At 43.4% G+C, this 16,410-nt stretch overlaps 1 protein-coding gene across 4 annotated transcripts in view; it reads right to left on the bottom strand.

Moving 5' to 3' along the window:
* Window positions 1–306: 306 nt before the first annotated feature.
* The window catches only part of LOC124016156 (alpha-1,6-mannosylglycoprotein 6-beta-N-acetylglucosaminyltransferase B-like), a 111,858-nt gene continuing 95,754 nt past the window's right edge, over window positions 307–16,410 (bottom strand). For 3 of the 4 annotated variants that reach the window (XM_046331692.1, XM_046331694.1, XM_046331695.1), the window contains 8 exons: window positions 12,360–12,490; window positions 11,543–11,548; window positions 10,177–10,332; window positions 9,926–10,072; window positions 9,639–9,755; window positions 5,304–5,378; window positions 1,580–1,851; window positions 307–1,274 (listed from right to left, as the gene is read on the bottom strand). In XM_046331692.1, the coding sequence (XP_046187648.1) occupies window positions 1,076–1,274; window positions 1,580–1,851; window positions 5,304–5,378; window positions 9,639–9,755; window positions 9,926–10,072; window positions 10,177–10,332; window positions 11,543–11,548; window positions 12,360–12,490 (1,103 nt within the window). In that variant the 3' untranslated portion in view covers window positions 307–1,075. The remainder of the gene's footprint in view (window positions 1,275–1,579; window positions 1,852–5,303; window positions 5,379–9,638; window positions 9,756–9,925; window positions 10,073–10,176; window positions 10,333–11,542; window positions 11,549–12,359; window positions 12,491–16,410) is intronic. The other variant, XM_046331693.1, reaches the window with a different exon arrangement.

The following is a 16,410-nucleotide window of genomic DNA, read 5'->3' as shown; positions in this document are numbered from 1 at the left end:
GAACTCACTCTGAGATCTGCACCATCTAAATACAGCCTTACACCCACTCTGGCAACCTACTCACAAATTGTCTGTGGGTATTTAGGCACCACTCCATGAACTAAATGAGTCCAAGCCAACAGTGCCTGCAGAGAAATCACCAACTCTGAAAGAAGTCATTAGAACATTCTCTTCCATTTGGCTTTGTGAAATTGACCAAAAAAGATAGATGACAGCTTTACACTCAATTGCTTTTCTAAATCTACAGACTCATGCATGTCTCAAAGACGTAACCTGACTCTTAAACTTGTTTTAGAGTTGTACCAGAATGTATCAATTGTCTTTATTAATCAACATTTGTATGTACAAATATACTAATGTATGAGACATGGAAAATATTACATCTAGTAGTGCATCTACTGTACAAATTTCCCAACTGCATTATGATCAAAGTATTTCACAGAACATTACATTCCATACAGTATCTGCAAGTCACTTGAAGCAATGCAGATATTAGCAACTATAGCATTGCAATACAATTATCAGGGATATCATTTTGAATCCCCTCATTTCTGTGTTCCTCATAACTCCACCCCCTAACATTCCTGTTGTTGGACCCAATGTAGTCTATAAAGACTATTGTAAAACATTCAACTTATAGCAGCGCCATCACTTTCAGGCAACAGTACAATCATGCATTTCCCTGAGATGCATTATGTCAGCCACACGTCTTGTTTGGCAGCCATTTTGTGTGTTTGGCGACCGGGTATTCTAGTAAATTCAGAATTGCCAATGTACTGAGCCTCTGGTCAGAGCAGCAGGTAAGGAGTCTCATTTTTCTCACTTTAACATTATCCAGTTGTCCAGTTCCGTGAAGCATTCCCCCCTGTGCTATAATGATACCAGCAGTGATCTTTTGTACAGCTGCTCCTCTACCCCATGGCGACCGACCCTACTGGTACCTCTGTGTCACCCACAGTGACCTCCAGCAGGGCCATCCTCCTCAGTGTCCCTCCCACCTATAGAAATAGCCCCTGGGATGGCCAAGGCTGAGGGAGGTGGTGGCAGGTCATCTTCCCCCAGGTGCTGATCACAGTCATAAGCAGTCCCTGCACAGTGCCACCTGGCCCTTACGGTAGTCCCTACAGGGACAGAGGCGGTGGTACTTGTTGTTGGCCCCGGCACAGCTGAACAGCAGAGGGTCTTTCTGGAGGCCACACTCACTACTCTCCACTGAGAAGGCTGGGAAGATGTGGTTGATCTCAGCCTCCACCCCATCACACTGCACCTCCAGCCTGGGTGGAGACACCAGAGAAACATTTCTTTATATATCATTATTCATATTAAGTCATGTGATTTACATTATAATTAATGGTTTAAAAAAAGGCTTCATAAATGGCTATCAATATCATTACACCAAAGCACATTGGGTAGTGCATTAGAATGAGGGAGGATATTCAGAAGAATTTAAGATGTTTGTTTCCTCAGTGATCGTGCTGTATAACAGAATCTGCTAAATTACAAGATGTAATGTTGTGTAACAGATGGTGGCGTCATCACATGGTGGTGGAGGAGGGAGGCAGCAGCAGCAGCAGCTCACCCGCTGAAGGCCTCTTTGATATTGATGAAGCGGTAGAAGGCGGGCTCACAGATCAGGCCTGCGCTCTGGCACGCATCTATACATGACTGGCCCTCCAGGGAGGCCAGCAGCCTCAGGGCGCTAAGCGGGGGCCAAGAGGGGGGAGTGCTGATGTTGGAGGCCCAGGCCAGAGCACTAGAGTTGGGCAGCAGGACAAAGGGGCTGGGGAGGCTGCCTGGCCAACTGCTGGAGGTATTCGCTGAGGGAAATGGAGCTTCGGGTGCACAGAATTCCTGCCGAGTACAATACAACAGAATAACTTCACAATCTGGCTATTGTGTAGTTAGTTAATCTGGCTATATAGCATTACATTCATCGGTCAATTCTACTGTAGCCTACATTCAGCATTGACGTGGCAGGTAGCCTCGTGGTTAGAGCGTTGAGCCAGTAACAAAAAAGGTCGGAACAAAAATACCTATGCCAACAAGTTGAAAAATCTGTCGGTGCCGTTGAGCAAGGCTTAACCCGAATTTGCTCCAGGTGGGCTGTACTAATATGGCTGACCCTGTAAAACAACACATTTCACTGCACCTGTGTGTGACAGTATATATATATATATATTTTTATTTTTATTAATTCAGCTGTGAACTATACATTCATTCATTAGTTATACATTCTGATGGGTTCTGATTTAGACAGAATAATAAAAGCAGCATCACCATAGCTCTTATGACATACACATTGCCTTCCAGCCTCCTGGAATAATATAATACAGTACGAGTCAAAGTTTGGACACACCTACTCATTCAAAGGTTTCTTTATTTTTACTATTTTCTACACAAGTAAAATAATAGTGAAGACATCAAAACCAGGAAATAACACCCATGGAATCATGCAGTAAACAAATCAAAATATATTTTATATTTGAGATTCTTCAAAGTAGCCACCCTTTGTCTTGACAGCTTTGAACACTATTGGCATTCTCTCAAACCAGCTCATGAGGTAGTCACCCGGAATACATTTAAATTAACAGGTGTGCGTTGTTAATTTGTGGAATTTCTTTCCTTCTTAATCCGTTTGAGTCAATCAGTTGTGTTGTGACAAGGTAGGAGTGGTATACAGAAGATAGCCCTATTTGGTAAAAGACCAAGTCCATATTATGGCAAGAACAGCTCAAATAAGCAAAGAGAAATGACAGTTCATCATTACTTTAAGACATGAAGGTCAGTCAATACGTAAAAATAATTACTTTTAAAGTGTCTTCAAAGTGCAGTCACAAAAAACATCAAGCGCTATGAGGAAACTGGCTCTCATGAGGACTGCCACAGGAAAGGAAGAACCAGAGTTACCTCTGCTGCAGAGGATAAGTTCATTAGAGTTAACTGCACCTTAGATTGCAGCCCAAATAAATGCTTCAGAGTTCAAGTAACAGACACTTCAACATCAACTGTTCAGAGGAGACTGGGTGAATCAGGCCATTGTCGAATTGCTGCAAAGAAACCACTACTAAAGGACACCAATAAGAAAAAGCGGCTTGCTTTGGCCAAGAAACACGATCAATGGACATTAGAATGGTGCAAATCTGGCCTTTGATCTGATGAGTCTAAATTTGCGATTTTTTTGTTTCCAGCCGCCATGTCTTTGTGAGACACAGAGTAGGTGAACGGATGATCTCTGCATGTGTGGTTCCCCCCGTGAAGCATGGAAGAGGAGGTGTGATGGTGTGGGTGCTTTGCTGGTGACACTGTCTGTGATTTATGAATGAGTAGGTGTGTCAGAACCTTTGACTGGTACTGTATATACACACATACCGGTATACATAATTTTGATAGCAGGACACTGTAAAGTCCATTATCCCTCTGAAGAGTATGAATCCGAAGCAACCTGCCTACACATAGTTTGAAGAACAACATAGCTACTGTAGTAGGTAGAAGTTGTGTGCTGGAAACCCTAGGTGGAGCATGGGTGAAATAGGCAATGTGGTGCTCATGGGAATTTCCTTTTTTTTCAGCTTCAGCCCATTTTCAATTAAAACCTTGTTTTTAAATTCCAAGGTTTTTACACTGGAAGGTGATTATGCAACATTATTATACAACATAATTAAGCAATAAGGCCCAGGGTGGGGTGGGGGGGTATATGGCCAATATACCACGGCTAAGGGCTGTTCAACATCTCAACCACTATTTGTATCAGTTTGAATCATTTTCAATGGGGGCTTTTATTTTGAAGGTGAACCGCAAATTCCACTATTGTGGCTAGCTTCACACAGTTGAAAAATATCCAACACTTGGCAGAGTAGTTAGTTTGGCACTGTGTAAGAGTGTACTAGAAGGTATTATGGATATTAAACTGATGAGTTTCTCTGATGCTAGCAAGCATGCATTTGCACAGCTTACATATTCTTTCAGAAATGCTACAAAAAGGTAGCATCTTTGGCACTTATCGGACAGAAATGAGCACGTGAGAGGATAAATTATAAATGGACAAAAAACTGTTACACCTACACATTCAGTCAATCTGGCATTTTTTAAATCCCGATGGTTGCTTTATAGAAGCTATAATCTTGTTTAACTCGACGTCTAGAATTGTAGCTCGCAAGAAATACTCTGCTATGTGGTTCTCAGTAATGGCTCATGACAAGAGGCGGGGAGTGTGTTGAATACTTTCAATCAAGTTGATTTGCGAATTTTCATTGAGATTGGTGTCATATTGGCTTAGATATGATGGTTGGGAGATATGAATTTAACACTGAACTATCGTCATGTCTATAATACAGTTATGTCACCAATAATCAAATGAGTTTCAGGCAGGAATCAACCCTGGGAGAGCACCTCCCCCACTCAGTCCTATTCATAAGGAACAGGTAATAATATTTCTGTGACATCTTCCTCTGACCCCCAGCCCGGTTTATTAAACAGGCTCCCAGGGCCCTGCTGCAATAACCAGGCCTCCTCCACTCCACCACACCACAGCCCCCCAGCCCTGGGCTACTGCTCAACAGGAAAACAGGGCGAGCTGTCACCCACCTCATCCGGAGTCTGTGTGTGTGTGTGTATGTGTGTGTGTGTGTGTGTGTGTGCGTGTGTCATTAGAAAGCAGTATAAAAATTCGAAATAAAGAATCCGTGAGGATCATAGGGGTCAGTGCTGCCCACGGAGGAGGATAGAAGGGTTGTTGCTGATTGGCAGTCTGGTCTCGTACATGCTAGGCGGGCAGTCTCAGTCAGTCACAGCCCACTGAGCACACTACTCTGTGTGTGATGGGCAGATGGGGCAGTGGATCAGAGCAGGTCATAGGCCACCCTATTTCCCCTTTTCTCCCACTGCCACGGCCTTAACCAGACTGGAAGACAGGCCCCTCGGTGCACCGCACAAATCATCTCAGCATGATGAACGTACTGGAGCATGACAATGTGTATAATTGTGCAAGGAAATATAGTGTGTGTGTGGTTGTGGACGTGTTTAACCACAAGAATAGTAAACAAACAAACATTTGACCAACTGGCGACATTTTGTTTAACCCCACAAGGTCAAATGTTAGAATTAGGTTCAGGGTTTGGAGCTAGGGTTAGGGAAAATAAGATTTTGAATGGACTGAATTGTGTGTCCCCACGTGGTTAGTTAAACAGGACTGTGTGTGTGTATAAATGAGCTCTTTTATTTGTATACAGCACAGTGTGACTTCATCTTGCCTGTGCATAAATAAATGTGGATGAGGTTGGCCGGTGTATGCAACACAAACCCACCTGGTTCTGGATGTAAGCATGCACTCTCTCCAGCATCCCCTCACAGGTGTACTCATAGGGCAGATATGGCTCCACCTGCAGAAAGGGAATCACACACCGTCACACACCATCGGCTTTAGACCTCTAACACCACAGCCATAATAGTACTGCAACGGTTTACCGTTAATCAAAGCTGACGTATTCATTAAGTTCACTGTGTACGGCTTCATTATGAGCTGCTTCATATTATAACCAATGACCTCATACATCACAGGTGACAGCCTTGATTTCATTACTCTATTAACATGGACTACATCAATATGACAAACAATGGATTAAGCTGACAATTGACCACAGGTTATGTACGAGCTGCTAAACTGAGTGTCTGAATCTTTTTAACAACTCACTGGGAGGATGTGGTGATCATCCTACTTTTGACCTTTACCAGATGATGTGAAAGCACATTTCATAGAGTTACAGGTGAGAACGTATGTTACATACACGACAGATGCTGTGACACTGCAGTGAAAACAGCACAGAGAAGGCATCTCTTTTCAATGCAGCAGTAAACACACGTTAGTCATCAGTGTCAAAGGATGAAGTCTGCAGGTCAATGCTTTCTATTTTGCTGTTATCCAAAGCCTATTTGGGTTCGATTACATAAATAATTGATGATACATGTTGGAGTGGGAAATGTTCAATCAGTGTGATGGTACTGCAGTCCCATTCCACATCACCTAACCTAAGATGTCTGTGCCATTTAAAAGAGATCTCATTGTTTACCATCAGGCCTCTCAGAGGCACTTGGGCTTTTAAACTGATAAATGATTCCTTTTAGCATTCACTTCCTTTTAGCGCTCACTTACTCGTTTATTTCATCTGAGTTTAATGAAATGTATCTGGCACGTCATCATCTATTCCAGAATGCAATTTGCCTTTTGGGCATCTTTATATAATGGAAAGAAAGGAACAGGAAAACACAGCTCTCCATGGAGTCGGAATTGAATTCAGCTTTAGAATACATGTACATCTCTAAACCGACCTGATTACAATATCACCAATGGTGTAAAGTACTTAACTAGTACTTTCTAGTATTTTTACTTAAGTCGTTTTTTTGTGGGGTATCTGTACTTTAATTGACTATTTTTATTTTTGACTACTTTTACTTCACTACTTTCCTGAAGAAAATAATGTACTTTTTACTCCATACATTTTCCCTGACACCCAGAAGTACGAGTTACATTTCGAATGCTTAGCAGGTCAGAAAGATGTGCCAATTCACACACATCATGAGAACAACCCTGGTTATCCCTACTGCTTCTGCCTCACTAAACACAAATGCTTTGTTAATGAACTATTTCTAAGTGTTGAGGTGTGCCCCTGGCTATCTGTAAAATAATCAAACAAGAGAATTATGCCATCTGGTTTGCTTAATATAAGGAATGTGAAATGATTTCTAAGTATAATTAAAACCAAATCCTTTGAGACTTTTACTGGGTGACTTTCACTAGAGTCATTTTCTATTAATGTATCTTTACTTTTACTCAAGTAGTATTTTACTGGGTGACTTTCACTAGAGTCATTTTCTATTAATGTATCTTTACTTTTACTCAAGTATGACAATTGGGTACTTTTTACACCAGTGAATATCACAGGGATTAATATTGTTGTTCACCCACATTGGATCAAAGAGGGGACATGTTTTTATTCACCTTCAGTGTGTACTGTATAGTACGGTGTATTTGGAAAGTATTCAGACCCCTTGACTTTTTCCTCATTGTGTTACAGCCTTATTCTAAAATGTATTACATTGATTTCCCTAATCTATCTAAACACAATATCCCACAATGACAAATCAAAAACAGATTTTTAGACATTTTTGCAAATGTATAAACTTTTGGGGGAAATATCACATTTACGTAAATATTCAGACCCTTTTTTAACTAGTCATTTGTTTAAGCACTTTTGGCAGTGATTACAGCATTCAGTCTTCTTGGGTATGATGATATAAGCTTGGCACACAAGTATTTGGGGAGTTCCTACCACTCTTCTCTGCAGATCTTCTCAAGCTCTGTCAGGTTGGATGGGGAGCGTCGCTGCACAGCTATTTTCAGGTCCCTCCAGATTTGTTTGATCGGGTTCATGTCCAGGCTCTTGGCTGGGCCACTCAAGGACATTCAGAGATGTGTCCCGAAGCCACTCCTGCATTGTCTTGGCTGTGTGCTTTGGGTCATTGTCCTGTTGGATGGGGAACCTTCGCCCCAGTCTGAAGGTCCTGAGGGCTTTGGAGCAGGCTTTCATCAAGGATCACTCTGTACTTTGCTCCATTCATCTTTCCCTCGATCCTGATTAGTCTCCCAGTCCCTGCTGCTGAAAAACATCCCCACAGCATGATGCTGCCACCACCATGCTTCACCGTAGGGATGGTGCCAGGTTTCCTCCAGACGTGACGCTTGGAATTCAGGCCAAAGAGTTCAATCTTGGTTTCATCAGACCAGAGAATCTTGTTTCTCATGGTCTGAGAGTCCTTTAGGTGCCTTTTGGCAAACTCTAAGTGGGCTGTCATGTGCCTTTTACTGAGGAGTGGCTTCCGTCTGGCCACTACCACAAAGGCCTGATTGGTGGAACGCTCCAGAGATGGTTGGCCACTGTGTACTTGGGGACCTTCAATGCTACATCATTTTTTGGTATCCTTCCCCAGATCTGTGCCTCAACACAATCCTGTCTCAGAGCTCTACGGACAATTCCTTCGACCTCATGGCTTGATTTTTGCTCCAACATGCACTGTTAACTGTGGGACCTTACTGTATATAAACAGGTTTGTGCCTTTCCAAATCATGTCCAATCAATTGCATTTACCACAGGTGGACTCGAATCAAGTTGTAGAAACATCTCAAGGATGATCAATGGAAACAGGATGCACCGGAGCTCAATTTCGAGTCTCATAGCAAAGGGTCTGAATACTTATGTAAAATGTGATATGTTTTTATTTGTAATTAACTTGCTAACATAAAAACCTGTTTTCACTTTGTCATTATGGGGTATTGTGTGTAGATTAATGAGGAAACTCATGTATTTAATACATTTTAGAATGAGCTGTAATGTAACAAAAAGTGGAAAATGTCAAGGGGTCTGGGGCCTCCCGAGTGGTGCAAAGGTCTAAAGCACTGCATCGCAGCGCTTGAGGCGTCACTATAGACCCGGGTTCGATCCTAGGCTGTATCACAACCAGCCGTGAACGGGAGTCCCATAGGGCGGCGCACAATTGGCCCAGCGTCGTCCAGGTTAGGGGAGGGTTTGGCCGGGGGGAGCTTTACTTTGCTCACTGCGCTCTAGTGACTTCTTGTGGCGGGCCAGGTGCCTACAGCCTGACCTCGGTCATCAGTTGAACGGTGTTTCCTCCAACACATTGGTGTGGATGGCGTCCGGGTTAGGTGGGCGGGTGTTAAGGAGTGTGGTTTGGCGGGTCATGATTTTCGCCTCTCCCGAGCTCGTTGAGGAGTTGCAGCGATGAGACAAGATCGTAATGGGATATGAAAAAAAAAAATATTACAAAAATGTAAAAGTCAAGGGGTCTAAATACTTTCTGAATGCACTGTATATCAACATAATGAGAAGTGCTTGTGTCCTGTTATTTAGTCGTTTTGTTTTTCTCCTGCCCCTCTCCTCCACTCCTAACCCATTACATGCACGTGTTCTACCACAGCATTACGTCAAGTAGATGCTCCGTTTTGGTTCCCTCAGCAGCAAGTCTGGGCTATATTTAACCTGCCATTATTCCCCGCGCGGTGGGGGATCGATTGGCCGTACCTTGCATGTTGGCCTGGCGACAGATTGAGCACAGCATGATAGATTAATATAATCTCCAGTAGACAATGGTTAGTGCATGGAGAAGACAGTATGGGCCCTCTGGAAGACTGCCATACTAACCCAGGTGTCTGCTGCCCAGTTTACCTACTAAGCAACTCCATCTCTGAGGCATTTAGGACTTAAGTCCTTGGAAGGAGCCAGCTATGCAGTTAAACTGGATCCTGTGATTAACAGCTCAATTAGCAATGTGAGAGAGAAGTGGGTCACAACTGGAAATACAGTCTGTGGGAGAAGAGATTATATACCTCCACGGCACCATTAATCATATGCGTAGGTAATGTTAATACTCAAGACTTTCTTTAACATGAGATGCAGTGAAGATAATACATCTGAAAGGTCATTTGAAATCATGTGGTTCCTCTGTAGCCAGGATAGTGGGTTTGATTCCCGGGACCATCCACACTTAAAATGTATGCACGTCGCTTTGGATAAAAGTATCTGCTAAATGGCATATATTATATTATCATCTCAAGTGAACATACTAACCTTGGTCTTCATGATTTCCCGTATGGCAGACTCAAACTCTTGGGAGTTGTTAAAATCCACCGTGATGACATGTGGCCTGCCTATATACTGCTCAGCATAGGGATGCTGTGAGGAGACCTGATGGAGGAATTAACACAATACTATATCAGTCAATACAGTCTCCATCCAGACAATACATGGACACAGCCACGAGCAGAGAAGCACACGAGTCAGGTTGAGGCCTACCTTGCACTAAGTCACTGACTAACATTCATTTTCTCGACAGTTGTCTCTGTCAACCCGCTCACCTGTCTGGAAGTGGGCTTCCCTCTGAAGAACTCATGGTTGAGGGAACTGTGGGACGGCTTAAACTTGGGCTGCAGGAAGATGCAGCCGTTGGCTATGGCCTCTAAAGGGGCTGGCCCTTCGTATGGGAAGCCAAACCCAATGAAGAGCTGGTTTGAGAGAGGAAAAGAAAAAGATGAACCAAACTGCTGCTGTTTACTGGCAACTTGTACTTGAAGTATATTATATAAAAAGGTATTGAAACCCTCCATACCTTGGCCTTTCTGAGCAGATGTTGCAGCTCTTGTTGGGGCAGCAGGCCGTGGTTTTTGACAAAAGCAGGCACCTCTGGAGGGCGCTGTGTCTCATAATAGACAGTGCCATGGATATCCATGTAGCGGTGCAGAATGGCCAGGAACCTTTCCTTACCCTATGAGTCAATGGAACAAATGGTTAGGACGGACTGGCCACACAGTATAATCTATCTATCCACCCCAAATATGCAGAATGTAACTCCTTTTTTGAACCAATTCTGTATGAGTTCAAAGTTCTTCTCAAACATAAAGTTATGTTCATTCAGTGTGTTGGTTGCAGGCATAACCAAGACAGGGGCAAACATGTTATTCATGACATTGGCTGTCAGGCTCTTCCACTTAGAGATTCTTCCATGAGGGTCATCTCTCAGAAGAGTTAAAAACCCTTGACTGATAGGCATCTCACCCTGGAGAGCTTCTGATTGGTGCAGGGCAGTGTGGACAGAAGCCTGTATGACTGACTGTTACTAGGATTAGTGGGGTGGCTACTGGGGCCTCTGGTGCATATATAGACTGGCATAGGCAATTAGATGGGTGATCTGATTTCCTACACCAAGCAACAGCAGCACCAGGGGCAAATGACACGAGAATGGCCATAGAGTGTGAAGAGAAAGCATGGGTTTCACCTTGGCTACAGCAGCACACTGGTCACTGATCATAGAGATGTATTGGGTGAGCATGATTTACATATAGTGGTGAGAATGGTGTATTGCTTCAAATCTTCAGTGGCATACTTAGCCTAACATAGAACATTTGTACTGAAAACAATATAAATAAATATGCATGAGCTTTCCCTCTGTAGACTAAGAACCCTTCCAGTTGTAAATAGAACCACTGATGTCATTGCAGATGCTCCATATAAAAGAGCACACAAAGTAAAACTATCATTAGTGGAGAGCTGACATTCTGACTATTGATTAACACTCCACCTTTTGTATTTTCCTAAACCTGTTATAGGGCAGCAGTTTATTGATCTGACAGGGGGGGGACAGAAGATGCAGATAGACCAGGACGAACGCAACCCTCAGGCCTTTTTATAAAAACCCTTGTATCTTTATGGTAGATAAAGATGATTCACCTGAAACATCTTTCTGTGTCTGAAGAGCTAAAGCTGCTGACTCATTCCAAAAGAATTGCAGTTAACTGTCTGGCACATTTAATGGAACATTAACGCATTCATTGTGCATGAACAGGATCAATCTCTATAAAAGGAATCTGCAGAGAAACCAAACACCAGGGACAGTCTGTACTACGGCTCAATGTAAAACAAAGTTTCCGAGGGTGTTCAAAACGTCAATCATTGACAGGAAGTGCAGGTATCCTTACTTGGAGCTGGAGATGATCCATCAACATGACATGAGAGCAGAATAGGAGGAAACCATGTGGGAAGGAGGAAAGACAAGAGAGAGTGAGTGGGAGAGATAAGATGATAGTCATTTTGTCTCCTTGTGGACATACAGCTGTAGTACAACACATAGCTGACAAGCATGTGAACCGGAGAGCTGAGGATGATGCCAGAAGCAGTGAGGGGTTTTCAGTGTCGAGGGAGGGCCAGACACAGATGGCATTCATCTGTATTATACCTCGCACGCCGTACTTCAAACTGTTCAGAGTGAGGGGGAATTCAATAAGAGTAGAGGGGGAGAGAACAAATGCAGCTGATTCGACCACGGGGAGGCGGCCAGACACATCAATAAGTGATGCCTTTTTCCTGTAGCTCGGAGGGAGAATTTACGCTAAACAAAAACAATTGCCACTTCCACAAACACTCACACCTCTCTGGGCGTACATACATATACCTAGCAGATTGAAGTGTCATGCTTGGCAGATAGGAGAGAATAACTTAGGCACGTTTCAGCTCGTCTCTGGAAGTGGGGTGCACTCCATTTATCACATCATGACAGAATACACTGCAGCGTATAACAGACTGCTGACTGTTGTGTAAATATGTTGAGACGCCACCTCAACTGGACTGCACATCTTAGTAGGGAGAAAGTCATTTGTTTGTTGATATCTTGTAGACAGGAGCAGGTGATACGCCCATTGGGGTGTCAGTCAAATGCACTCTCAGCAATATGGTTTTCTTTGCTTGAGTTGTGACATTAGTGGTGTAGAAATTGAACATTCAAATCCATATGATCACCTTCCACATGCTGGCCTCTTTGCCGTACACCACTGCCATGCTGTCCACCTTGTTCCTCTGGATGCTCAGCCTCTCTGTGCCGTTCAGCTCCTCAGCCACAAAACCCATGAAGGAGTTGTCGGGAGTGTGTGCTGTTGAGGGACAAACATAGCAAAGTGCTCAATAAGTCAGGCTCAAGCTCAATAAGTCAAAGTCAATGTAACGATGTGCTCTGAGAGTCGGGAAGCAAGTTCAGGGAGTGAGTGTTTTAATAAAATAAATGGAACATAAAACAAAACAAGAAAAAACTAACAGCACACAGACATGAAACAGAAACAATGACACCTGGGGAAGGAACCAAGGGGAGTGACATACAGTTGAAGTCGGAAGTCTACATAAACTTAGGTTGGAGTCATTAAAATTCGTTTTTCAACCACTCCACAAATTTCTTGTTAACAAACTATAGTTTGGGTCAGAAGTTTACATACACTAAGTTGACTGTGCCTTTAAACAGCTTGGAAAATTCCAGAAAATTATGTCATGCATTTAGAAGCTTCTAATAGGCTAATTGACATTATTTGAGTCAATCGGAGGTGTACCTGTGGATGTATTTCAAGGCCTACCTTCAAACTCAGTGACTCTTTGCTTGACATCATGGGAAAATCTAAAGAAATCAGCCTCAAAAAATTGTAGACCTCCACAATTCTGGTTCATCCTTGGGAGCAATTTCCAAACGCCTGAAGGTACCACGTTCATCTGTGCAAACAATACTACGCAAGTATAAACACCATGGGACCACGCAGCCATCATACCGCTCAGGAAGGAGACGCGTTCTGTCTCCTAGAGTTGAATGTACTTTGGTGTGAAAAGTGCAAATCAATCCCAGAACAACAGCAAAAGACCTTGTGAAGATGCTGGAGGAAATAGGTACAAAAGTATCTATATCCACAGTAAAACGAGTCCTATATCGACATAACCTGAAAGGCGCTCAGCAAGGAAGAAGCCACTGCTCAAAAACCGCCATTAAAAAGCCAGACTACAGTTTGCAACTGCACATGGGGACAAACATCATACTTTTTGGAGAAATGTCCTCTGGTCGAGTTAAACAAAAATAGAACTGTTTGGCATTAATGACCATCGTTATGTTTGGAGGGAAAAGGGTGATGCTTGCAAGCTGAAGAACATCATCACAACCGTGAAGCATGGGGGTAGCAGCATCAATGTTGTGGGGGTGTTTTTCTGCAGGAGGGACTGGTGCACTTCAAAATAGATGGAATCATGAGGTAGTAAAATTATGTGGATATATTGAAGCAACATCTCCAGACGTCAGTCAGGATGTTAAAGCTTGGTCGCAAATGTGTCTTCCAAATTGACAAAGACCCCAAGAATACTTCCAAAGTTGTGGCAAAATGGCTTAAGGACAACAAAGTCAAGGTATTGGAGTGGCCATCACAAAGCCCTGACCTCAATCCTATAGAAAATGTGTGGACAGAACTGAAAAAGTGTGTGAAAGCAAGGAGGCCTACAAACCTGACTCAGTCACACCACCTCTGTCAGGAGGAATGGGCCAAAATTCACCCAACTTATTGCGGGAAGCTTGTGGAAGGCTACCTGAAACGTTTGATCCAAGTTAAAAAATGTAAAGGCAATGCTACAAAATACTAATTGACTGTATGTAAACTTCTGACCCACTGGGAATGTGATGAAATAAATAAAAGCTGAAAAAATTTATTCTCTCGACTATTATTCTGACATTTCACATTCTTAAAATAAAGTGGTGATCCTAACTGACCTAAAACAGGGAATATGTACTAGGATTAAATGTCAGGAATTGTGAAAAAGTGAGTTTAAATGTATTTGGCTAAGGTGTATGTAAACTTCTGACTTCAGCTGTATATAGGGCAGGTAATCAAGGAAGTGATGGAGTCCAGGTGAGTCTGAAGACCTGCACGTAATGATGGTGACAGGTGTGCACCATAACGAGCAGCCTGGTAACCCAGAGAAGGACAGTGGTCACTCCATAAACCAGGAAACAAAGCAAGACCTGAGTATTCCCAGTACACATGAAAAAGAAAAAAAGCCATGAGAATCATATATATATATATATATATACACACACACACACTGCTCAAAAAGGGGAACACTTAAACAACACAATGTAACTCCATGTCAATCACACTTATGTGAAATCAAACTGTCCACTTAGGAAGCAACACTGATTGACAATACATTTGACATGCTGTTGTGCAAATGGAATAGACAGGTGGAAATTATAGGCAATTAGCAAGACACCCCCAATAAAGGAGTGGTTCTGCAGGTGTTGATCACAGACCACTTCTCAGTTCCTATGCTTCCTGGCTGATGTTTTGGTCACTTTTGAATGCTGGCGGTGCTTTCACTTTAGTGGTAGCATGAGACGGAGTCTACAACCCACAGGTAGTGCAGCTCATCCAGGATGGCACCTCAATGCGAGCTGTGGCAAGAAGGTTTGCTGTGTCTGTCAGCGTAGTGTCCAGAGCATGGAGGCGCTACCAGGACACAGGCCAGTACATCAGGAGACGTGGAGGAGGCTGTAGGAGGGCAACAACCCAGCAGCAGGACCGCTACCTCCGGCTTTGTGCAAGGAGGAGCAGGAGGAGCACTGCCAGAGCCCTACAAAATGACGTCCAGCAGGCCACAAATGTGCATGTGTCTGCTCAAACGGTCAGAAACAGACTCCATGAGGGTGGTATGAGGGCCCGACGTCCACAGGTGGGGATTGTGCTTATAGCCCAACACCGTGCAGGACGTTTGGCATTTGCCAGAGAACGATTGGCAAATTCTCCACTGGCGCCCTGTGCTCTTCACAGATGAAAGCAGGTTCACACTGAGCACATGTGACAGACGTGACAGGGTCTGGAGACGCCGTGGAGAACGTTCTGCTGCCTGCAACATCCTCCAGCATGACCGGTTTGGCGGTGGGTCAGTCATGGTGTGGGGTGGCATTTCTTTGGGAGGGCCGCACAGCCCTCCATGTGCTCGCCAGAGGTAGCCTGATTGCCATTAGGTACCGAGATGAGATCCTCAGACCCCTTGTGAGACCATATGCTGGTGCGGTTGGCCCTGGGTTCCTAATGCAAGACAATGCTAGACCTCATGTACTGGAGTGTGACAGCAGTTCCTGCAAGAGGAAGGCATTGATGCTATGGGCTGGCCCGCCCGTTCCCCAGACCTGAATCCAATTGAGCACATCTGGGACATCATGTCTCGCTCCATCCACCAACGCCACGATGCACCACATACTGTCCAGGAGTTGGCGGATGCTTTAGTCCAGGTCTGGGAGGAGATCCCTCAGGAGACCATCCGCCACCTCATCAGGATCATACCCAGGCATTGTAGGGAGGTCCTACAGGCACGTGGAGGCCACACACACTGCTGAGCCTCATTTTGACTTGTTTTAAGGACATTACATCAAAGTTGGATCAGCCTGTAGTGTGGTTTTCCACTTTAATTTTGAGTGTGACTCCAAATCCAGACCTCCATGGGTTGATAAATTTGATTTCCATTGATAATTTTTGTGTGATTTTGTTGTCAGCACATTCAACTATGTAAAGAAAAAAAGTATTTATTAAGAATATTTAATTCATTCAGATCTAGGATGTGTTATTTTAGTGTTCCCTTTATTTTTTTTGAGCAGTGTATATACAGTGGGGCAAAAAAGTATTTAGTCAGCCACCAATTGTGCAAGTTCCCCCCACTTAAAAATATGAGAGAGGCCTGTAATTTTCATCATAGGTATACTTCAACTATGACAGACAAAATGAGGGGAAAAAAATCCAGAAAATCACATTGTAGGATTTTTTATGAATTTATTTGCTAATTATGGTGGAAAATAAGTATTTGGTCAATTACAAAAGTTTCTCAATACTTTGTTATATACCCTTTGTTGGCAATGACAGAGGTCAAATGTTTTCTGTAAGTCTTTACAAGGTTTTCACACACTGTTGCTGGTATTTTGGCCCATTCCTCCATGCAGATCTCCTCTAGAGCAGTGATGTTTTGGGGCTGTTGCTGGGCAACATGGACTTTCAAC

The sequence above is a fragment of the Oncorhynchus gorbuscha genome, linkage group LG26 (assembly GCF_021184085.1).
Source record: "Oncorhynchus gorbuscha isolate QuinsamMale2020 ecotype Even-year linkage group LG26, OgorEven_v1.0, whole genome shotgun sequence".
NCBI lineage: Eukaryota > Metazoa > Chordata > Actinopteri > Salmoniformes > Salmonidae > Oncorhynchus > Oncorhynchus gorbuscha.
Note: the sequence above shows the minus strand (reverse complement) of the source record. Positions and strands in the feature narration are given on the sequence as shown.